The 23,400-nt window shown below is 57.5% G+C and overlaps 2 protein-coding genes across 4 annotated transcripts in view; one reads left to right on the top strand and one right to left on the bottom strand.

Moving 5' to 3' along the window:
- Positions 1-23,400, top strand: part of SLC5A10 (solute carrier family 5 member 10) — a 41,294-nt gene that overhangs the window by 9,658 nt on the left and 8,236 nt on the right. For 2 of the 3 annotated variants that reach the window (XM_059826693.1, XM_059826694.1), the window contains exons 7-9: positions 1,152-1,232; positions 4,871-5,076; positions 7,409-7,544. In XM_059826693.1, coding sequence (XP_059682676.1) covers positions 1,152-1,232; positions 4,871-5,076; positions 7,409-7,544 — 423 coding nt within the window. The remainder of the gene's footprint in view (positions 1-1,151; positions 1,233-4,870; positions 5,077-7,408; positions 7,545-23,400) is intronic. The other variant, XM_059826695.1, reaches the window with a different exon arrangement.
- On the bottom strand, positions 5,181-22,750 carry FAM83G (family with sequence similarity 83 member G). Its single transcript, XM_059826692.1, has 5 exons — positions 22,256-22,750; positions 15,297-15,464; positions 11,474-11,598; positions 9,212-10,658; positions 5,181-5,603 (listed from the first exon to the last, which is right to left on the bottom strand). The coding sequence occupies exons 1-5, from the start codon at positions 22,748-22,750 to the stop codon at positions 5,181-5,183; spliced, it is 2,658 nt and encodes an 885-aa protein (XP_059682675.1).

Raw genomic sequence — 23,400 nt, 5'->3', positions numbered from 1 at the left:
TTGTGCAGGGTCAATCCATACGGTTCTTTTGTGATCCAGAGGCGATGATGTTTTGGAGCTGGAGTTGGAAATTGTGGGTTCCTGACTTGCAGTCTTGCTCTCGGACCACGGCACTGTGCATCCCTGCCAACCCTTTCGGTTATTATTATGGCTGGGACGTTCCCTCCCCTGGTAGTGCCAGTGGAGACAGCCGGCAGTAAATTCTCCCTCCCTATCTTGTCCCAGCCATCAAAGCGGGAAACAGTTTAAGTATATCCGAAACATGGTGGATTTTGCAAGACTTTGGTTTTAAGCAAATCCCATCTTGGGTTTTTTCCTGCCCACAAGGCTTGTTGTGAAGTAAGGCTTTTCGGCGTGAGCTCAGGCAGAGGGTGTGATCATTGCGTCACCCAGATCCTGAGAACATCCCTCCAGCTCCCAGGCACGGCTGGGGACGGTGCAGCCCTGAATTCCCGAGATGTGAGTCAGTGACTGGGGTTGAAACTGGTTCAATTTTTGACCCATTTTCTCTAGCTCCGCTACTTTTTAATGTTTTTGTTCGTGTGCTGAGTAATTGCTTTCTGACTAGGTAAGCAGCTCCTGGGTTTGCAACAGGTCCGGAGGGAGAGCTTGGGATGGGAAGGGAGAAATGCTGCCGGCTGGCTGGCCAGGGGGGACCCCACTAAGCATCAAGTGCTGGAAAAATAAAACCGTAGGGTAGGGAGGAGAGCTGAGGGATGTATGAAGAGGGAGGACTGCTATGGTGTTAGGGAGAGGTGGGATGAATGATGAGGTCAGCATCCTGAATGGGGTCTGCTTGCTGGAGCATCCAAAGAGCCGGGGTTGGGGCTGGCGTGGGGACGTGGGGCTGCATCCCTCCTGTCCTGCCATTCCTCGGCTCCCCTTCTCTGCCCTGGGTGAGACTGCAGCCCCCGCAGCTATCGGCTGCTCCCCTCACCCCATCTGCAGGGGTGCTGTTGCCCCTCGACACCAGACCTGCTGAGGAGCTGTTCCCCCTTCATGCTCCCGCTGTAGCCCCATCACCGCAGTGTCGGCAGGACAAGGCTGGTGACAGGCACGTCCCCGTGAGTGCGAGCAGCTTTGTTGGGATTCAGGACCGAGCCAGCCCGAAGCCGGCGGCGCTCCTGACGTTGGGCCTTCCTCTTGTGCAGGGGGGCTGGCGGCCGTCATCTACACCGATGCGTTGCAAACGCTCATCATGGTCCTTGGAGCCATTGTGCTGGCGGTGAAAGGTAAGAGCTGGGACAGCACAGATCCTCCTTCCAGGGTGACCTTCTCTCCCCACTCAGACGGTCTCAGAAATAAATAAAAAGACTCAGTCTGAGCAATTCGGTGGCCAAGATGCTCAGACGGACTTTGGCCCATAGCAATCTCCTAAAGAAAGTCTGTGGTCCCTCTGTGTCCCCTCTGCCACTGGGCTTCCCCTGTGTGCCATTCCTCTGGGTGAAGATGCCATGAAGCATCCCCCTGGTCCTCCACATGGGGCTGTCCCCAGCACTGGTGACCGTCCCGTGGTCATCGCTGCTCTCCGTCTTTGCCTCTAGTCCACGTGCTCTGAGAGACCGATCGAGCATTTGACAGCAAAGCAGCATTTCCGGCTTTGCTCAGGAAAAGTTGCAGCAGCGTTGTGGTGATGCCTTCAGACAGGATCCCACTGCGCGGGGACGTGCACGGCAGAAGGAGGTGCCGGGAGGAGGCACCGCTGCAGGGGATTGCCTGGGGATGCAGAGCATGGTGCCGTGTCTTCCTCCTGGTTGGAGTGAGCATGGTTCATCACCAGCCCTTTCTAAACACTCAGCACTGTTGTGTCTCCGTACATTTAGCCGCGGAGCACCCTTGAGAGGCTGGGAGCTTTCATCAGCCTTGTTCTGCCATCAGGGCTCTTGGCCCCGAGGAGTACGAGGCAAAAAGTCAGGTCCCAGCTTCAAAGGCAGGCGTTTAACTACAGAGGATGATTTCCAGAGGCACTCCTGAGATGATTTCCACCATCTCCTGGAGAAGTCTGCTTAGGCGAGCCGGTAGGAAAGGCTTTGACCCAATGCCGCGCAGGAGCTCTGCTGTGGAGGTGGGAGCAGCTCCAGACCTGCAGCCAGCCCGGTCCCGCGGCTGCTCCCCTGTGCAAAAGCAGAGCTTGCTCCTGGGCGAGCCCCGTACGCAGCAAGATATGTTTACAAAAACCAAACGAAAGGGCAGATACTTCCCAGAGAAGTGACAGTAATACTAACCACCCCAGCAGAAGCAAGGAGCTGCGCCGGGCAGAGGAGCACGTTGCCTGTCCAAGCGGTGGCCGCAGCCTTTGCTTAGACGAGGTGTTTGGACGCGGCTGATCGTTGTCTGAAGCTGTAGTTGGCCATGGGGCTCTCTGAGGCTCGTGTCTGGTAAGCTTGGCTGGGTGCAGCAACGCAGAGCCAGAGTAGGAGGGCAGGTAGGGAAGGCCTGGAAAATCCCCTCCAGCGACTGCAGAGCCCAGCTTTTTTTGGCTTTGCCAACCTTCAAGCGTGGCACGGTGTGTGCAGGGAGGTGAGCGTGCTTGGGAGAGGGACTGATCCGAAAGACAAGCGGCTGGTTACACAGTTTTTTTTCCTGAGACTTGAGGACCTGGAGTCTCGTATGCCTCGAAGGTTTTCTCCAGCTCTTGTCAAGCTCATCTAATAAAGGATACTCCCCACGTTTTACCTTGTTCGGATCTTCAGACCGTGACAGCTGCAGCAGTGATGCTGATGCTCATCTGCTAAGTTGCGACCGCTCCCGGTCCACCCTGCCCGGACCATTCCCTCCCCTGCTGCTGCCGAAGGGATGAAAAAACACATCGCTTGGCTCTGAGGTTGCATCTCCCGAGGGAGAGCATGGAGGTTGTAAAAATCCTCTCAGGTGCGATGCTGGCCAGAGCAGTCTTGAGGTGGACAACAAGTTGGTGTAGACCAAAGGGGTGTAGACAAATCACTTCACTTAACAGAGAGCTCGGTGGCTGTTTCAGCGGGTGGCGGTGCCAGCGGTGGCTCTGCTCGGCTCCGGCATCACGGCTAAGAGAGACTGTGCCATCCTGCACCCCACTCAACGTTCCCGCAGGGACGTTAATCCCGGCAGAGCCTGTAGGCTGCAACCCAGCGACTGCAGGCTGAGCTCCCGCTACCCTGAGGTTTTTGCCCCACTCGTCCGTCCCAGCTAGTGTAGGTGTTGTGACTTGCCGGCGAACACTTTGGGAAGGGAGCAGGCCCACACCCCCGGGCGCGAATCTCTCCTTTCAGCACTCACCCTCTGCCTCTGGAGAGCCTTTGTTGATGTCCAACGCCCGTGCAAAGCTTGGGAGTAGCCGGTGCCTGGATAAACCAAGCGCTGGAGGGGGGCCAGGGCTGCTTGCACAAGAACAGGAGGAGTTTACAAATGCTGACTCCCTGGGAAATACGGGGGGCCGGTTTGCAAAGGTGGATGATGCCCCTTTGCAAACTCCCCAAAAGCCTCAGGTCACGGGGATGCCCTGGGATGGGGACAGGGCCGCTGGTTGGTAATGGAAACGGCAGGTCCGCACGGAGAGGGCTGTCCTCAGGCAGGAGGGGACAACGGAGCAGGCTGGGTGTCCTGGAAATTGGGATTTGCTCAAGCTGGCACTTGATGGTGATCCCAGTGTCCAGCATCCAATGCCTGAGGGATTTGCTCTCGGTCTAAAGACAGCAATGCTCGTGGGCACGGTTCTGCAGGAGGGAGACTTCTCAGGAGCACGTTCCCACCCAGCGCTGCCACGTTGGAGGGGGCCGAGCCAAGGGTCCGGACCGCAGCCCATGGGTGGGGGTGGAAAGGATGCGGGATGCGACAGCTGGACCAGGTGGGGGGAAGTCCATGGAGGGATGCTCGTGGGTCTTGCTTTGAGTATCCACTCCATCAGACCCATGGAGGCCCCGAAGCCTCCTCTCTTCTCCCGAGCTTCAGCAGCTGCTGTGGGTATGGGGGTGCCAATGCACCTCCCTGCTTATCTCCTCCACGGCCGCTGCGTGGGTGGCCGCGGCACGCGGGGGGAGCGGGGCGGGTGCCTCCCATCCCTCCCTCCTCCAAAAAGTGATGCCTCTGGCTCCAAACTTCTCCTGGTGGAGGTACTGGGGGAGCTGCAAGGAGCGTTCAGCCCATGCCCCCCAGGAGCGGGAGGCGGTGGGGGACCAGGGCAGAGCCCGGGGCTGGTTGGCAGCTGCTGCCGGGGGCTGGCGGCTGCGGTGCGGACGGGACGAGAGCCAAGGCAGCTGCCAAGGGCTCGGAGGCTCGCTTGCTAGGGCTTGTTCATGGCACGTACTCCTCAGCTAAGACCCAGACCTTGGATCCCATTTCCTAGGAAAAATGCAGTGAAGAGGCGGGGGGGTGGTGTTGTTATTTTTGGGTTTTTTTGGTTTTTTTGACTGGTTGCTGGAGGTTTGGGGATGGAGCTGCATGGGGGGTGCTAGGGAAACACTCAGAGGGGTAGAAAACTTTTGGCCCAACACTTGTGCCAAGGCACCTTGAGTTGTAGTATACTAAGTCAAAGGCTACCTAATCTTGCATTTTAATAGTCCTAGGCGAGTTTCCCCTGCTCTGGGACTGGGGAGCTTTAATAAACAGGTTGCTTTTACAGTACAAGGTCAAAAGAGGTGGGTCCCTTGAGAAGCCTTTGTCCCAGGACACGGGTCACCCTCCGAAGGGAGGGCGGACTGTAATGGGACCTGCTGTGCAAAATGTTAATAGAAGAGTCTCTTAAATAACTAGAAGAAAACACAATCACGAACGAGCCCTCCCTCTCTGGGCAGCACTTCTGAGTTAATGAGTTGGCGAGCATTTTGCCAGCTGATCTCGCAGGCCACTGGGTTTTGCTCGACTCTAACCAGCCTCCCCCAATGATGCTTTCCAGCTTTTAATGAGATCGGAGGTTACCCCAACCTGGAAGAGGCCTATTTAAAAGCCATGCCGTCCAAGATTGTTCCCAACACTACCTGCCACCTGCCCAGAGCGGATGCAATGCACCTCTTCCGAGACCCAGTCTCTGGAGATCTGCCCTGGACCGGGATGACTTTTGGGCTGTCTATCATGGCCACGTGGTACTGGTGCACCGACCAGGTAAATGTAAACAAGATTCCCCTGCCCCATGTAACATGGCGTTGCCTGGGGTCCAGGCACGCTCTACTACCGCTCTCGCCCTGGAAGTCCACCCTCATCCGCGCCTAGTGGTCCTTCGGGCTGGTGGTCTCGGGGGGCTTCTTTTTGGAGTCAATAGAAGCACCCGGGGCTCCCGCAACCCTGTTCTTGAGGTGCTTGGACTGGGACAGTTTGGAGAGCGGGATGCCGAGGGGTGTCCTCATCTCCTCGGTCGTCTTCTGGCTTTCTGGCAGGGAGGTTAAGCGTTTGCTTGATGCTCTGGGGTTGCTTGGTGAGAGGTGGCCGGGCTGCGTGGGCTTGCTGGGGCTGAAGGCTTTGCTCTGCCAGTAGGGCTGGCTGCCTGCAATGGTCTTTTTGGGCTCGGCTCCATCCCCCCTGTATTTGGTGGCCCCAGGGGGTATCATCTCGTGCGTTGGGGAGCAGGAGACCTCCTTGCCTTGTTCTCTGCCTGCGGGGTTCCTGGGTCGGTAACGGTAGATGTGCGTCCCCTGTTTGTTAAAGAGCAGAAAAAGAAGAGATGAGCTACTATGAGGATGCTGTTCCCCTGCACGGACACCTCTTCACGCGTCCGTGCCGCAGACTTGGTCCTCACAGACAAGTTCCTCTGCTACTTGGTGTACTCCCTTGCCCAAATTCTTCTGAGACCGGTGGCAGCTCAAAACTGCCTCAAGTCTTAACCACTGCTGCTCATCTGATTTCTTGCTCTGGCAACGCACTGTCCTGCACATTGCAGCATCTCAGCAGCCGCTTCCCAAGCAGCCCCGAGGCTGTCCCGAGCCAACCCATGGCCGCCTGGAGATCCAGGACCAAGGATGCCAGCGGCGTCTCAAAGCCTTCTCGCCAGCTGCAGCCTGAACACCCGTCTTAAGCGATCGTTTCAGGCCCAAAGAGCATTCAGTCATCCAGACCCAACCTGTGGGATTAGGTCGCTACCAAGATTAGATGAAAGGATGGAGGGTTGGGAGAGGAGGTGGGATCGGGAGGCAACAGTGAGCTGCAACACCACTGCGGGGGTGGCTCTGATTAGCTGGGTTGAGAGACACGTTTGGATCAGGTCTGAGCACCATTAATCTTAATTCTGGACTGGGTAAGGCCTTAACATACGGCTGTGGTCACCAGATATTTATCTTCCTCTTAGGGTGTGTCTGCGCCGCAATCCGGAGGTGTGATTGCACCCCGTGCAGACGTATCCGGGCGAGATTGGATCTAGCGAGCGCAGGTGCTGATGGCAGGACGAGCTGGGGCCGGGAGGCTGCAGAGCCGGCTGCACCGACCTGCCCTGCCTCTGCCGCGACCCCCACCATGCCGCCAGCACTGCATCTCCGCCGTGCTGTTGGCGTCGTCTCGACGTTCAGTCATTTATTCCGAATATCCCAATGGACTCTCTGGTCCCTGGGGAAGACACCTCCTGCTTTGAGCAGGAGGGCTGCATTAAAGCAGTTTAGCTTAAGTTATGCTAGATTGATTTAACTAGATTGCTTAAAATCAGTGCTAAAGTCTGAGATGTCTTCAGGTGGGGAGGACTAAAGGTGATTTAGCTCCTCTCCCTTCGAGGTCATCATGTGCCTGATGTGGTGCACATGGTGACTGAGCCGGGTGGTGGGTCCTGTGGCTCCTGACATGCTCTGGCTCTTGGGGAGAAGTTAAATCACAGCTTCCCTCAGCATCCCACCCCAGGAACTGACACCTGGTCCCTCCTGCCCACCATGGCATGAGCCACTGCTTTCTCTGGAACAGCCGAATCCTGCTGGGTGCTGAGCACTTCTCTGTAAGCCTTTGGAGAGAGTCTGAGCCCTTTTGAAGTCAGCATTTCCTACAGATGTTGCCTATTTAAGAGAGATTGTCTCAAAGCCCAAGGGCTGGCTGTATCGTGGATGGACGTGGCTTGGCCAGAGTTTTGAGGTGTGATGGTTTGAGCAGTGTGGGTAGTGGAGTTGTGGTAGGAGGAAGCTGGACTCGGTGTCCCTTTTATTGTGGGTACCCTTTGGGGAGGAGATTGAATAGAAGGGGCAAGAGGGGAGAGGATGGTGGTGGGCAATGGTTGATAGTGGCAGCAGGACACGCCGCTGTGGTTGCACTGGGCTTTTGTGTGCTATGGCACAACACCAACCCGTTGCTGGTCTGGAGAGAAACCCAGCCCGTGGGTTGGCTACACATCTACGCTGTGTTTGGGCCCGATTCCCAATGGCTCCAGCATTTGGGGATGCTTGGGTTGCAGTTTGGCAAGGAGGAGGCTGATATGGAATAGGAGATGTTAGTGGCTGCTCAGCCATCCAGCCCAGCTCTCTCACAGGTCATCGTCCAGCGGTCTCTCTCTGCCAAGAGCCTGAGTCACGCCAAGGCCGGCTCCATCTTGGCCAGCTACCTGAAGATGCTGCCCTTGTTCGTTATCATCATGCCGGGGATGATCAGCAGGGTCCTGTACCCAGGTAAGGGCCCCGCCGTGCGGACGCGGAGCTGGCAGGACGGGTATTTTGCCTGTCACTAAGCGATGAATGGGAGGGGGGCTTGTCTGGAAACCTCTGCTCTGCACAGACCTGGGGGCTTTGCAGGAGGGAGAGGGACAGAAGAGGACCTGAGTGTCCCTGGTGCTCATCAGCCAACGCTACTGTCCTCTATTAGCCGTGCAGCCGGGTGTGAACAGGGTTGCATGTATTTAGGCAAAGCAATCCTCCAGGGATAACTTGGGTGCTGTGTTCTCAATGTGATGGAAAATATGATGTTTGCCCCAGGCGAGCCTCTGCCTGTGTTTTGGGCTACACTGGGCTACGGGCCAGCACATAAGAGATGTGGACCCAGAATGAAAATATTTGGTGGGGGTTGATGGCAATTCCTGTTGGATTCGAGGTTTCTAGAGAGTTAATCAAGAATTGCTTTGGTTTATTATTTTTACACATGGGAGAAACTATTCTCTGCCCATTTCCATCAGCTGAACGCTGGCTTTCCTAACCCTGATGGCATGTCAGTTATCCACCTTTCATCAAAGGGCCAGTGCAAGTTATTGCAGGAACACCAACGTACCTGGCCACTCTGAGCAAGGTGACACCCGGGACCTGGGTCACAGAGCATCAAAGGGCTCAGTGCTCCTCGCCCTGCACGGCTCCGCAGGGTGCGAGGGGATATTTGATGTGCGAGGATTAAAGCCCTGCTCTGAGCTCCGTGTCGCTGGCTGGGAAGAGAGAAGCAAGTGGACTCTAGGCTAGTAAACTTAATTCCCTGTAAATACAGATTAGATGCTCAGCTGGGGTAACCTCAGGTGGCTTCAGTGATTTCAGCTGCTGATTTAGCCCTGGGGTTTGAGTGCCCCAAAAACAGTGGGTGAGAAGCCTCGAGAAACCAAAGTGCTTGCTAGTGGTGCAAGAGGCTGCAGCGCTTGGGTGGAAATAGGGGATTGACCCCGCGATCCCCCTGCCTGGATGAGGTGATGCTCCTGCAGCGGGGTGCTGGCGTGCACCCCATGGTCTTGCAGCTGGGTGCTGGCAGGCACCCCGTGGGGTGACAAGGTCTGGCGTCACTCGTGGATCAGCCACGAAGCTGCTGACTGCAACGCTCACCCGCAGAGGTTGCCGTCCCTGTTTCTCCGCTGTCTTGCTCTGCCTAATTATGTGTCCGAGTGCTTTTACTTTGATGCTAATCACCTTTGCAAGGAGCTAGAAAACAAGCCTGAGAAGGACACGCCTGCACGCACAGTCTGTCCCTGGCCGGGCACGATGCCACTGCTGATGGGCTGTGGAATGGAGCCCAGCTGTGCGGCTGTGCCCGGAGCCGCTGGGCTCCGTCCCACAGCCCAATGCCATGGGATAATCTTTAATTCCCCAAAACCTCCCCTTTACCAGCCATTCCCGTTGCACTCCCAGACACCAAGAGCTGTGGCACGGCCACCACCTTCCTGACCAAAAAGCACCTTTTGGGTGACTCCTACCATCGCCGCGTGTAGGGCGTTATTCCTCTGTATGGGGAGTCTGATCTCAGCATCTAGGACGCGACACCAAAGCTAGGGAAGACACCACGCCTTGGCTGAGCTGGCTGGGTCACCTCCAGGTTTGCAACCTTTGTAGGGTGGAGAAACAGGGAAGGTTATAGCAAAAAGTCCTACCTGCGTGGCACTGCTGGGATAGGAGCTGTTGCCATCCAGGATGGTGCGGGGCAGCACACACCTAATCTCCACAGCGTTGCTCCTCCTCTTTGTTATGTCCTCCACGCGGACATGCTTCAGGGACGGGAGGCTCCCCAGGGGGCTGAGGAAGGTGCCCCGGCTTATGTGAGGGTCACTGAGCTTCCTCTGCATGGGAAGGATCTCCCCGTTGTGGGTGACGTCCGAGTTGGTTCGCCGGAGCGGCCCGTAGCGATCCCTGACCTCAAAGTACTCGTCTGAGATGGAGGAGGCATTGGAGCGGCGGTAGCTGTGGTCAGCAGAGCTGCTGGAGTAGCTATCCTGGTCACTGAGAGTGATGTACTCCTCTTCCTCCTCCTCCTCCTCTTCTCCCAGCCCGTTGTGGGCGCAGGGAGGCCCTTTGTCCTCCTGTGGCCCTGCCACCAGCCGGTCTGGCTGGAGATGGCAGGTCTCCATTGAAGCTCCATTGGGGTTCTCCTCGGGTTCCTGTTTCGCACCCGCGTGGTCGACCGGCAGTGGTTGTGTGTCACCCTCCAGGGCAGTGCTGCTGTCACAGGGTGTAATGACATTGGTCATGAGGACGCCAGCAGGGATGGTCCTTGGCTTTGGAACCGGGGGCTTGATGTCCTCCAGCGTCTCCTCCGGTGGCTTCAAGCAGTGGCCCAATGGTGAAGCAGCAAATGTTCCTGCTTGCTTCGTTGTCCAGCTGGCGCCTTCGATGGGGCTGGTAGTGGGGGCTGCAGGAGCTTCCATGGGGGTCTGTGGGGTCTGTCTTTGGCAGGGGGACACCAGAGGTGGCTCTTGGTCTGAGTTTTTCTTGGTCTCCATCTCCCTGTTCTTCAGCATCTGCCGGTGCTGGGCGCTGGCCTGGGAGACGTCGCAGACTTTGATGCGGTTCATCTGCGAGAGCTTCACGTTCTTTATCTTGGGGTCAATAATGTTGATGTAGCCCAAGACTTCGCTCCCAGGCTCAGGGTCAGGCTCGACCCAGGTGGGCAGATAGTCAAACATGTTGGCTTTCTCCAGATTCAGGAGACCAGGGTGGATGAGCAGGGAGAGGTCTGCCACATCGCCATGCCTGTCGCCCACCTGGCCCTCGGGCAGGACTTTGCCTTTGTTGTCCGTCTTCTGGTTTTTGTCCTGGTTCTCGGATGAAGTCTTGCTGATCTGGTCGGCGCTCTTGGCCTTCACTAGGGCGTATTTAGGGTTTATCAGCTTCTTCACCACGGCATTGGCAGGGGTCACCGGCACGACGGAAGGCAGCGTTACGGGCTCAGGTTCAGGCTCTACACCCATGGAGATGGACTTGAGGCTCACACCTTTGGACATGAGGTAGAGCTCCTGGAACTGCTTGTCGAACGCCTCCACCACTTGGCCAGAGAGGACCGTGATGACGTTTCGGTCTGTCCTCGCCGCAGACCAGGTGAAGCTGGAACAGAAATGCATTGGAAACTCTCTGAGCACTTGCTCATAAATAACACACCTCTCCCCAACCCTGGCTTTCCCCAGGGGATTGATGGTGCTAGCAGGGACATGATCTCGCTGTAAACATTACTAATGAGATCGAAGAAAAAGCTCTCATCCCAAATTGGAATGAAGGGTTGAAGTCTTGAGCACACTGGAACTTGAAGTGAAAATAAAAGGTATCTGCTGTGGGCCAATTAGTTTTTCACTTCAGTGTTGGTTGCTTTTCCTTTCTCCGTTTAGGTTAGTTAAGGAATGAGACTTGTAAATGAATGCTTTTTGTTGTGGCCAGAAAGCAGGAAATGTTTCAGTTCCATGTTTATGAAACTCTTCTTTTAGAGCTGAAAAGCTTATTGAGACTCATCTGCTTCTACCAAAGCAAGTTTTCATTTGGAAAAATTGGAAAACACTTTGGGTAGGAAATGTTTAACTGGAAAACCTGAGGTCAACATAAGAGCTAGGACCGGCTGCAGTTTGGTGCTTTTGTCCATCCTTGTGCTCATCACATCCACTGGCAGAAGTGCTTGGTGTGTCCCACCACCTCCGAGAAGGAGGGGTGTCCTAGACCTGGCTGTGGGGTGGTGGGGGCCCCTTGGGTCCCACTCCAAATCTCAGGTTGGCCTTGCAAAGTCATCTCCCAGTTTAGGAGGAGGGGAGCAAGTCTAAGACAGGGTCCTGGGGTCAGGCTGGGCAGGGTCCAGGACTTGGACCACGTGGGTCCACGTTGGTCCTTTGACCGACGCCTCTACGGAGTGGGCAAGAGGAGACACCGCCGATTACCTGTAGGATCCGCACATGGCCCGGTCCCCGTCCACAAACATGAACTTCTGGGCCAAAGCCCCTTTGAATTTGGTGGCTGAGCGTGTGAAAAACTCTGTCCCCCCCGTGCTCCGGATTCGCAGGTTCTGCAAAGCAAAGGCAGAGGCATGAGCAGGAGCAAAGGGCTGGTCTTCAGAGCATCGTTCACCCCTCCATCGATGCCCCTGCAGATGCTCCACAGCCCCTCCGAGGACTGGGAGATGCTCTTTATGGCCGGCTCAGAGGAGGCCACGGCCATGGGAAGATAAAATAACTTGCCCAGGGCCACGTAGCGAACGGAGGACTTGGCTTCAAGAATTTCCTGCTTTGCCCATGTGTCAGGCAGCGTTTTCTACCTCCTGAACTCGGTGCTGCCTGCATCCATGGGTGAGCAGTGTGTGATAATGCTGCCAAACACTTTCCATCTCCTGTGATCTATGCAAATGCCACCGTGGGAGAGGTGATTCTTCACCTCCTCCCCAGTGGGAGATGTACAAGGGGTTTTAGGGGAAGGTGGTGACGCCAGGACAGCGCACGTGGACCCGATGGCAGTGGGCTTGTCCTCCACCAGGGTCCCCCTTTGCCGTGCTCCTAAATCTGAGCATCTAGCCCTGTTTTTAAGGGTGGGTGGGGAAAAAAAAAAAAACAGTGGGGCAAAATCTTTTCACCCTTGGGAAACAAAACCTGGGGACACGGGCCAAAAAGGGCATGTCCCACAGCCGGTCCCTGCGGAGGTGGCCAGGGAGCAGGGTGTCCTCCCCCCAGGGAGCCCGAGCACAGAGGGGCAGCCCTGGCTCTGAGAAAATGGGGTTTATCTTCAGTCTGGCTTATGCCTCTGTGCGTCTCCGTGGAGGGCACCAGCACATTTTTGCAGCTGAGCAGATAGCATCTTTCACTGCAAATGGTCTCCCTTGGGTGGGGAGAAAATATTTTCTTATGAAAGCACCTGCATACCTCCTGTTCCTGCTGGGATGTTGGTAATGCCATTGCTAAAGGCACTGTGTCGTCACCAGGTCATGCCCTCCATGGTTGGGTTTTTTGAGTGTTTGTTTTTTTTTTTTAAAAAAAAAAGCACCAAAAGTATTTGTCCTCCCCACCTCCAGCCTTCCTCATCTGCTTCCCTGGGGTCTCCTCTCTCCCTGTAGACCACAACCTGGCGCAGCCCTAAGCCCCGGGGCAAGCTGAGCTCGGGCACCCCTGGTCCCCGCTCCTGTGCGCCTGGCAGGAGGGATGGTGATTTGAAGCTGTTTTTAGTGTGATGCAAAGGCTTTCCTGACCGGGTTTCCAGGGAAGTTTTACATGCTGAGTGGAGAAGTTTGGGGTTTTTTTGGTGTGATTGATTTTTTATTTTTTTTCCTAGCATTTGCCTTTTTTCCTGGGGCGGTTGGGGGGGAAGCAGTGCTGAGCACCCCAGTGTCCAGCGGCAAGCAGCACTGGGTGTGCTGGGGGCTGGCTGGGAAGGAGGTTGGGGTGGCAATTCCCACCCCTGTCCTGTGTTGTCCCTACACATGGGGCTGCCAAGAAGAGCGGTGGTGCCCGGCGTGCACACTGGCCGGCTGCTGGGTAACGCTTGCACCCAAGGCTGAGCCCTCTGCCCATCGCCAGCCTGGGCATCCCCAGCTCGCAGCTCTCCCAGGGCATCGATCTCTCCCGCTCGGAGCCGAACGTTTGCACAAAGGCACAAAGCAGCCGTGGGTTTTTCTCGGGTAACACCCAGGGGAACAAAGCTCCCCAGAAGCAAGGTGCTGGTTACCTTTCCCTTCCTCCTTGCTCCCGGCGTATCGCTGCTGTTAAGTAAGATCTGTTTATTTAATCTCTCCCAAGACGAGCGTGCAGCGAGCGAGGGCCCAGCGCGGTGGCCGGCTGCCGAGCCCGGGACGGGGTGAATCACTCCCCAAGCACTTGCCATTGCTCAATGAAGCGACCGCCTTGCCCAAGCCGGCTTGCTAATTGCGAAGCGCAATTGGAAGGCACCGAGATAACGACATACGTTTCGTTAGCATCTCCTGGCTTACGAAGCAGCTCCCAGACACTGCCCTAGTTTCCTCAGAGCCTCCTGCTCTGCTGCGCCCCATGCCAGCAAATTGGCTGCAATATGTGGCAAATCCCAACTTCTAGACATTTGCCGAGCTCTGCAGATGTTCTCCTGCTTTTCCAGTCCTGCCACCAGGTTGCTAACGCATTAAAACACCGGCGTGCGTCAGCTCTGGCTTTTCTGGTCTCGGAGCAGAAGCAGTCTGCAGGATACCAGACTCTCCAGGGAGTTTGGATGTGGGTAAAAGCTCAGCTGAGTCTGCTTTAATTGTCGTGAGCAGCAATTAAGCTGAGCCTGTGGGCTCGGTGGCTGGGGAAGGCGAGAGGTTTGGCTGGCTGGTGCTTTTGGCTCCCTGGGGTGGGGGTCCCTGACCCCCCCGCTGCGTCCCGGCCCCGCTCCAGCCCGGCGTGAGTGTGTCGTGGCTCCTACATGTTCCTGCTCAGCTGCGGGTTCGCCCTCACCTTAAGCAAATTTGGCGAGCTTGCCCGGGCATGGGCCTCCCCGCCAGCCATTTGGCAGCCAGCGTGCGCGGCCGGGTGACGTCAGGCGCAGAAACATCACTTTTCTGCCAAGCAACAGGCGAGGCTGAGCGAGTCGCAGCCAGCGGGGTGAAGCACAGCCGGGAGAGGGGTGTCCGCAAGCCCCGAAGTGAAACTGCCGGGCTGCTCCGGCGTGTTTGCATCCGATGCCAGCGATGGGAGCGTTGTGCCCATCGGAGAGCCCGGGACTCTGTCCTGCGGCTGGAGCGAGGGTCCCTGCTTCTGCTGCTGCTTCTGAGGCTGATTTAACCCCCCACCCTCTCCTCTGCCCCTTTGTCTTCCTCTGCTTTTGCATGAGCACTGTGCCAGGTGATTTTCTCTGCACCTCCTGCAAGCACAGGGACGTGTAAGGGATTTGGGGCGCTTTGGGCTGGGGACTGAGCCCCCACGCTGCCAGGCGTCCCCCGTGCTGCTTTATCTTCCCTCGTTTCAAGCAGGATTTGTGCACAGGAGCGATGCCGCGCGCAGCCGCCAGCACCTCCGGGGCCAGGTGAACGCGGCGTGTGCGGGCAGATCGCTCCTGCCGATGTGCTGCCCGGTGCGGGTGAGAGCGGTGAGGGCATCCTTGGCAGCTGCCGGGGCTGCGGGCAGTGTGGGTGCCTCCCTGCTGTGCTCCCGGCCCCGTGCTGGGGTGGAGGCTCCGGAAAAGGAGAAAATCAAGTTTTTTAATTCCAGCCTCTGACTTGCGGGAAAGCCCGAAAGCGAGAGAACCAGCCGGCGGTTGCTCCTGCCGGTCCTGCCCCTGGGGCAGGAGCAGGCATGGGGCTGGTGACAGCGCAGATCCAGCCCTGGCAGAGCATCCGCCTCCTGCGCCTTCCCTCTTGCCGGCTTGTTCACCAGGAGGAGCTGAGCACGTAGGTTTGCCCTGGGCTTTGCAGTGCCCTGCTTGAGTCGTACCTGCTCTCGTGGGGCCGAAGCTCCCTGAATGCCCCTCTGCCCCAAAGCCAGCTCTGGCTGTGTACCAGCAGCCCGCTGGGCTTTCTGCATCCAGCTTGGCTGGGTGGAAATCCATGTCCCCATCTCTCATCTGTTTCCCTCCATCTGCTGCTTCTGGATTTGGGCATCACCTTCAGCTTTGGCTACAGGAAAAATGGACTAAACTCATCTAGCTCTGCCCAAAGTTTGGGGGTTGTGATCTCCCGAAGACAGGAGGGAGCAGGGCTGATAGCGCTGATTATCACCCCGTGTTGGAAGAGGTTACCCAGCCCCGGACCCTTTGGGCCATCCTTACCTTCAGGTGCCCGGCATGCATCTGGGCTCGCTCGCACATCTGCAGGAAGTGCTTCACGTTGGTCTCATCCAAAATGATGTAGACTCCCACTTTCCTCTTGAAGCCCGCGTCCAGGAGGTCCTTGAAGATGTCTACATCGGTGAACATGTCCATGACCACCGCGATGACCTGGGGAGGGGAGAAGAGAGATGAGTCTGGGTAGCACAGCTGGGCGATAACCCCAAGATATAGCCGGCACTTGGTTTGCGAGAGGCGAAGCAACGTGCTCTCTCTCTGAGAGGTCGAGATTCGGTGTGGGGGAGCCCAGGCTCCCCCGCCGGCTCTGGCCAGCCTGAGGGTGGAAATTAGGAGCCCCCAGTCCCATTCCTCTGCTGTCCCTATGGGAGGTTTGGTCTCCGGCGGTGGCCCGTAGCATAATATACTTGTGAAAAATTGATTTCTGAGGGTGAGTCTAACTTTCTTGCCTTTAACAAGCTCCACAAATTTCAGAGTCCAGTTTCTGGGTGAGAAGTTTGGTGTCTGTTTGCTATTGGCACTGCCCGCAGCCCCATCGTGGGGAGCACCAGAAGGGGAAACCTGCGATGCAATGATGCGTCTGTCTGCCCCAGGGCACGTGCATGCGGTGGTTGCTGTTTCTGGGGTTATCGTGCGTGCTTGTGTTGAAAGAAACAGTATAAAAAATAGCCAAAAGCGACTCTAAGTTTGGTAGAAAGCATCCGGATACTGCTGAGGCGCATTCAGGAGCTGAAATGACTTTTAATACCAGGTTGCTCAAAAGCAGCCGGGAGTTTGCAGCTCCCAGCGCCTGCGACCGGCTGCTGTTCCAAGTCCAGGCTGCTGCTGGCAGCGATGAGGCCGAGTTCAAGGTCAGCTCTCCACTGTGAGGCCAAAGCAGAGCACCGGGGACAGGCGGTGTTTCTGTCATCGGGGCTGACGTCTCTCTTGGTCTCGCTGCCTGGTCCCTTGCGTGGCCAGGAGCCTCCTGGGTGCTCGGGGTGCTGCTCCTGCTGCGCGGCATCCCTCCTTCCTCCCAGGCTGTACAAAAGCGGAGCAGAGCCGGGATGACGGTGCCAGCGCCCCGTGCAGTGACAGTAGGGTTTGGCACACGGCAACGTCACCGTTCTTTGCGAGCCAGAGCTGCCTTTGTACCCAGGGTGTTTGCTGCCGTGGCGGGGCCGGGGCAAGTCCCGCGTATGATAGGAAGATGCATCTGTGTCGCATCCAGCTGCGCTGGGATTCTGCTGGGGTGGCTGCTTAAGCACCAAAGTTCACTCCGCACCCATGGATCGTGCCTTCCTGGAGATGGCATCGCCCACGACACAGCGGTGAGCAGCAGCGGTGCAGCAGGAGATGTGCAGGCAAAGGGGCTGGAGGCAGCGTCCTGCAGCCCAGCCGAGCATCTCGGTGCAATCCCTGGGGTAGCAACAGGCCAGCGCAGCCCTGCAGCCACGTCTGCCTCCCCTCATCCTGCACAGGGTGGCAACAGCCACGCAGGAAAGTGGCTTGTCATCGGGGCACTGGCGTGTCATCGTCCCATGCTCGGAAACCCGTCGGTGCCCCCATCTCTGTGGCTGTTCCTGGAAGGTGCCCTGGGTCAGGGGGAGATGGGTGCTCTCAGCCCTTCACCCTTCCAGGAGGGGTCCACCGGCTGCAGCACATGGCGAGCCGGGGAGGACACCAGCACGGGAGTGTGCACACCATGGGGTGACACAGGGAGACCTGGGATGCTCCTCCCTTGGGAGGGAAGGGATCGGGATGGGGCCGGGCACTTGCACACTCAGGCACGTCCAGTCCAGGGCTCTCAAAGCACCAAGCTGCCTTTTAATTAGCTTTGTGCCACAGCAGGTGGAGAGCTCTAATTAAGAGGAGGATCATGCGTTATGACACTGCTGGCTCTTCCCTTTTCTGCCGGCAACGGGGCGAGGAGTGAGGCTGCGTGGGGAGCCCCAGCCTGTGCCACCTCTGATGCCACCCTGACCTCCCCAACCCCAGCTATGCATGAGCGTTTCGGGAGGTGCCAGTGAGCCGAACAAGAGGGGATGTTACTTCTCTGCCACTTGATTTTAACTGAATTCCCATTTTTCCTCACCCAAGAGCCTCTCAATAGGCTTTGCCATGAAAGGATAAATTCTCACTCCCTCGTACACCTGCTTGTGTGTTTTGCATGTCCTCGTTGTCCTGGTGGGGAAACTGAGGCAGAAAACCAGGTGCCTGCTTTGCATGGGCTGCCCAGCGAGGGCTGCGCTTGTCTCGCCAACAATGTAAAGTGGGACAGGTTCAAAGCTACTCTTAAAGTTCAGGGCTTGGCTTTTCCATTTACAGCAAGTAATTGGGGAGGAGCTGTGCTGTCTGCTGCGAGTCCCGGGTGAGAGGGACCTGAGCTGGGACGGCGTCTCCCCGGCTTGAGGAGGTGGTTTGGTGGCAGACGCGTTGCTCCTGTCTCTGACACCGATGCTCTCTGTGGCCGCGGTCATGTCACTTTGCCTGTACGCCACATTTTCTCCGGGGGAAGTTGAGGGCTTATAAAATGGGGATGAGAGTAGTATTGGCCGTCATTTTGGGAGGAAAAAGACATTTTCCCACTGCGGTCCTGGCATTTCCAAGGCCTCAGCTTGCTGCTATGGCTCTGAAAATGGGAAGGTGCTTTGCAGGGACGTGGGCAGGGCACGGTGACGTCCCCCATGCCAAGCAGTGCTCACACGGGGGTGGCGAGCAGGCAGCACGCTGCAGGCAGTCACCCTAGGAGGCTGGCTCGGGCAGCAGGAAGGCAACCTGGCTTTCACCCGCTTGCCCACATTTTCAACCCGATTTCTCCTGCTCGTCTGGTGCATCCTGTCGCCGCTCAGCACTTCTGCTTCCCTCCCTCCCGCGTCTTGCCTGCGGGACAGGCTTGGCCTTGGTTTGTCACTGGGATCTCACGCCAGTGTGCCAACACGCTGCCCTGGCACGAAATGGGCCGGGAGAGTGAAGACAGTCCTGGCAGCGCTCCCGATGCGGTGACTGTCCAGAGATCACTGAGGCGAAATCTGCTGCTGGGCTGCCTGCGCTTGAACCTCGGCTGGGACCGGTTGGGTCAATGCCCAACCCAGGTGGCAGGGTTTAATCTGCAAAGAATGGAGGTCTGTCTGCTCCGGAGAAGTGAAATCCCGTGTGCCATTTACTTCCCATCCTGGGGAATGGGAGTGTCTGGAGCAAACTGTGCCATCCTGCTCTGGGGAGCAAGCTTGGCACCCTTGTTCCTGCCACCTCTACCAGGCTTGGCGCCTGCATGCTTGGTGCCGGGGAGGTCCCCAGCGGCAGGAGAGCCTCACCTCTTCCCAAAGCCCCTTTGCCGCTGCAACATCCCAGAAAGCTTTGCCATCCCTTTGCCCTTCATCCGGACGGTGCGGAGAAGACCAGCTCCAAATCCACAGCCAGATGCTCCCAGTGCCTGAGCAGGTGATGCTTTACTTCCTGGGGTCCCAGAAGGTGCCAAAATCCATTGGATGCGGTGGATGCGCAGGTGCTGGGAGCAGCAACGTGCGCAGATCACGGCACGGGGAGTGCCGGGTCCCGACACCCCAAGGAGCGGTGAGCATTGCATCCCCTTGGATGCTGGGCAAATGGTGTTGAGATCCTTCTGAACGGCTTTGATGGGCACATAAACTGCAGGATCATGTTTTATAGAGGAAATTACAGCTCTTTATTAGCTCACTCTGAATCATCAGATAATGACTTTTGGGGCACACCACGTGGGCATTTAATAAATTAGGCAGGCACCAAGGCACAATTAGAGGAAGCGTGTTGGGATGAGGGAGAGGTGGGACAAGTAACATTAATAATTGCTCTCCCCTGTCGACCCTTTCATCCAGGAATGGCAGAAGGTTTTGTAAACAGTAATTAATAGGGCCTCCCAACCTTTGCTGGAAGTTGCTCAGGGTAATTATATCACCACAACCCCAACCTGGAACCTCAAGTGCAGAGAGGAGGTCAGAGTCCCTGCTCTCTCTGGTGGCTTTAGGCCAAGGTCAGTGTTTTCAGCCTGCTCTGGTTTCTGGTCAGGTAGAGCCAAAATCTAGAAAAGAAGAGAGAAGGGAGATCTTCCTCCCTACCCACCCTGTGAGCTTTGCAGCCCGAGGGGGTCCGCATCGAGGGAGAGATGGCTGTGCCACGGCTGGACCTGGTGAAGGTCTCCAGGGTGAAGCCTGGTGGTGTACCACGTCCCTCACCACCTCCGTTTGTTGGCCACAAAGGTGGGGATTTGCTGGGAGAGCAGGGACGTGGCCACAGGATCCTGCCTCTCCTCTCTCCCATTTATCCCCAGAAAGAGGAGGGAATCATTTGCATCCCCTGCTCCGGCTCGCCTGGGTTTGTCTCTGCAGAGCAAAGCAGAGGCTCTGAACTCCGCAGCATTTGGCCTCATTCCTGCAAGCAAATAGGTTCACCTGCACCATCAAAGGGGCCTCAAAGCTCAGCTCTTGGCTTCCTCGCCCCAGCCCTGAGCTGCCGTGAACCTACCCAGCGTCAGCAGCGCTCATGTGGGCTCTGAACTTTCCTCGGCCAGGCTGTCTGCGGGGTGAACTTTGCTCTTCTGGCCACGAGACAGCAACCCGCGTGGCGGCGTTAGTGTTTGGCATCGGAGAGCGTTTCCCACTGAGTATCTTTGAGAGCAGCCGGAGCAAGGGTCATCCTCTGGAATGCAATACTGAAGCTCTCCCAAGCTCCTGCTCCTTCGCAGGCGGATGAAGAGCACTGCCGTTGCCCAGTGGGATGGGACAATTCGGCAGGGATCTCCGCAGGGTGGCCCGAGGGACACTGCAGGAATGACAGGGCACGTGGCCAGCCTACGTGACATCTGATGGGGCGGCAGCTGGACTGTCCTTCTGTCCGCTCTCGGCTTCCTCAGCCAAACTCTTTCACCTCCGAGCTGCCGTGAAGACCTTAAGCCTCAGCTGAAATCTCCGGGTGCAGAGGAAGGTGGTCTAGCCCAGCGTCCCCACGCTTAGAAGCACCCACACCAGTGGTCACCTGCGTAATAGCTGCAGCTGCAGTAACTGTGGACCTTGTATACGGGGTGGGGAGACCTCTGGAAGAATGCCACTTGTCAGATCCCCTAACTCCTGGATCCCCAGACCCTGCAGGTTTGAAGCACGCGCCCACCTCTACGTTTCCCGGGGGGCCACAGGCTCCAAGCAGGCTCCTGCATGTCACCGGTGGTGTCACCGCATCTATTCCCACCAGCAGGCACCAACCGGACCAGGAGGCAGAGCCCAACTCTGCTCACGGGGCATCAAGGTACCGGTGACGAGCACAGCAGCATCAACCACGGCCACGTCCCTGTGGCTTGGAGAGGCTCCAGGGAGAGGTGGGGATGGTGCAGGCAGCAGGGCCTGGCAGCTGCCTGACTCAAGCGCCTGGCTCTGCTGAGCAGGAGGAGGGTGGTATAGGGTGACTCAGGAGATGCCGTTTGTGTGGGGGCAGGCGGGAAGCGGTGAGTAGGCAAAGCCAGGCAGGAGCTTCAAGCCCGGGTGAGACGCAGCCGGAAAGACCCAAAGATGAGACATTTTTTTGTAGCGGGGGAGTTCTCCCCATCCTCCATCCCGCGGGACTTCAGCCTTCCTTCCCTTTGCCCTCACTGCAAAGCCCTTCAGCGGGGAAAACGTCGCAGGTAAGGATAGGTCACCTCGACTTTCCAAGGTGACAGTGGCCAGAGGCAGGTCCTGCCCGCAGCGGGGCAGCCCCGAACCCCCGCGTCAGCCGTCCCTGCGAGCCGGCTGGCTTGGATGTGTTGGGAGATCAGTTTTCCTGCCTGAGCCTGAGCCGGAGCTCTTTGTGCTCGGAGCCCCGGCCCTCTGGTCCTGGAGAGGCTCTGATGGCTGCGTGCCACCAGGCTTTCCTCTCTCCTGCCAGGGTCTGCAAACCCCAGCACAGTCCCTGGTCCCAGCATGGGGTTCTCCAGAGCCAGGTGGACCCGACGCATCCAGCCTGTCTCCCCCTGCTCCGCAGCCACCTGGGCAGAGTCTCCCTGTTTTCCTGCTGGAGCATCCCTGGCGTTTGGGATGCTCCTCCCTCGGAGCTGGATTTCTCCAGGGAGTGGATGCACAGAGCTAAAAGGCCTTCAACCACCAGCACCACAAAACCAGCAGGTACCGACCCCTCCTGCGCTTCCCAGCTGGAACTGGGTCAGTGGGAAATACCAGCGACCTCTGCCCACCACCACTGGCCTTCAACGCATGCCATCACCTCCCCGCTTCCCTGGTCCTCCTGCCCGTGATCTCATCGCTCATCCACCCCAACTCTGCTCCTTGGTTTGATGCCACAGGGAGGACAAGTCTCAACCCAAATCCCAACCCCAACGAGGGCGGGCTGCCGTTAGCTGTGCTACCCTTTGGCATCTCCCCAGCCTCGTCCTGCACATCAGCTCATCGTTTTCCTCTTAAAGCCAAGATGAGGCCGGCTTGGAGCACCGTGGCAATCTCAGGCCAAGCTTGACCCTCGTATCCGTCAGCGCCAGACCAGTGGCTTTGGCTGCTTTGCCCCAGGGCTGAGTTTGGCTCCTCTGGTTCCTGCGTGTTGCCGCATGCAGTCACACAGGGCTCTGGGAATAACAATCGCGGGGTGCCTGGGATCGTGGGCTCGCAGCTGGGAAGCAGCTCAACCCATTTTTTCTCCCTAGTGGTTTTCCCCACAGCCCTGTAGGGATCCTGGGATTAAGGATGCTGCCGTATGGATTATGGGAAGGGTCGCGTTGCTCTCAGGGAGTGTTGGACCAGGCTAATAGCACCTTCAGCAAAATCTGATCCCCGAATATTAATTACATGGAATGAACATGGAAAAAACCTCAAAGCTCGACCCCGATGCCTTTGCCTGGGCAGAGTTCCCCATAGGACAGGGATTACCTGGCTGAGCAGGACTTTAGGATCTACCCTCGGCAGAACAGCCCGGGGCAAATCCTGCCCCGTCCCCGCAGCGCACCTCACCTTCTGAGCCTGGCAGATCATCTTCCGCACCACCTCCTTGATGTGCGCTTGCCCCTCGATGGGCGGCTGCATGTAGACGGTGGCGCGGGTGACCCCGCGGTAGGCGATGGTCTCGGGCCAGCCGAGGTCCAGCTGGGGGATGGAGCGGTCAGACCTCTGGGGCCAGTACTCCAGGGAGGGGGCCACGTCCTGCTCATCCCCTTGACTGTTGTGATCGCCTTCGCTCTCCCCCACGCTGCTGCCGTGGCGCGGGATGTACTCGGAGCCGGGGTCGTACGTTTCCAACGTGTCCAGGATCTTCTTTAGCTCCAGCTCGGAGAGGAAGTCCCTGATGTTCTCCTTCTTCAGGACCTCATAGAAGGCGTCGGGGCCACGGGAAGCCAGTGCCTCCAGGGCCAGGCGTTGCTCCTCGCTGTAGAAGAACTCGGGCTTGGACTCGCTGGACCTCCAGTTGACGTGGCTGTCGTCCAGGCACTGCACCTGGGAGAAAGCCATGGTGACCACGCACGCCGGTACACTCTCCGAAGGGAGCTCTGTACGCCCAGCGAGCGCTGAATGCCGACAATAAATAAGGAATTAATTATTCCCCAGTCTTTAAATACACAATTTGCTTTTCTTCACCCTCCCTGGCTCAATGCGCAGCTGGGGAAATGCACCGCTCGATTCTCCACTGGCTCCTGTCAGGCCGAAGCTCTTCTCCGCCGGGGAGGAGGATTCGGTTTCTTGTTTGCTCCCGGCTCTGCGTGGCGAGAGGGCTCCGGGCGAGGAAAACCTGGAGCTCCCCACGGCCGGGGCTATGCGACGGGGCAGAGACGGCCCCGGGCACACGTGCACCGCCGGGAAGGTCCTCTACCTCCGGGTCCACGCTCTTCTCATCCTCCGCTCTTTCGAGACAACGATAATACCAGATAAAATAAAAAATGGAAAACAAGCGAACAAGAAGGCGGCTTAATAGAGGGCAGAGAAAAGCAGGATTTCTCGGCCCAGACACCGTCCCTCGTTATCGTTCCTGGAGAACTGGGTCAGCCGGTGGGTTTCAGGGCAGTGAACGTCTCCGTCAGCCTCTTGTGCATCGCCCTGGCTGGCAGGTCGATTATTTCGGGCTCCTGCCAGCGCGCAGTGCTGGGCCCGGGACAGGTAACAGC

Source organism: Gavia stellata, chromosome 18 (assembly GCF_030936135.1).
Source record: "Gavia stellata isolate bGavSte3 chromosome 18, bGavSte3.hap2, whole genome shotgun sequence".
In the NCBI taxonomy this organism is placed as follows: domain Eukaryota; kingdom Metazoa; phylum Chordata; class Aves; order Gaviiformes; family Gaviidae; genus Gavia; species Gavia stellata.
The sequence above is the reverse complement of the archived record's forward strand: the minus strand, read 5'-3'. Positions and strand labels throughout refer to the sequence as shown.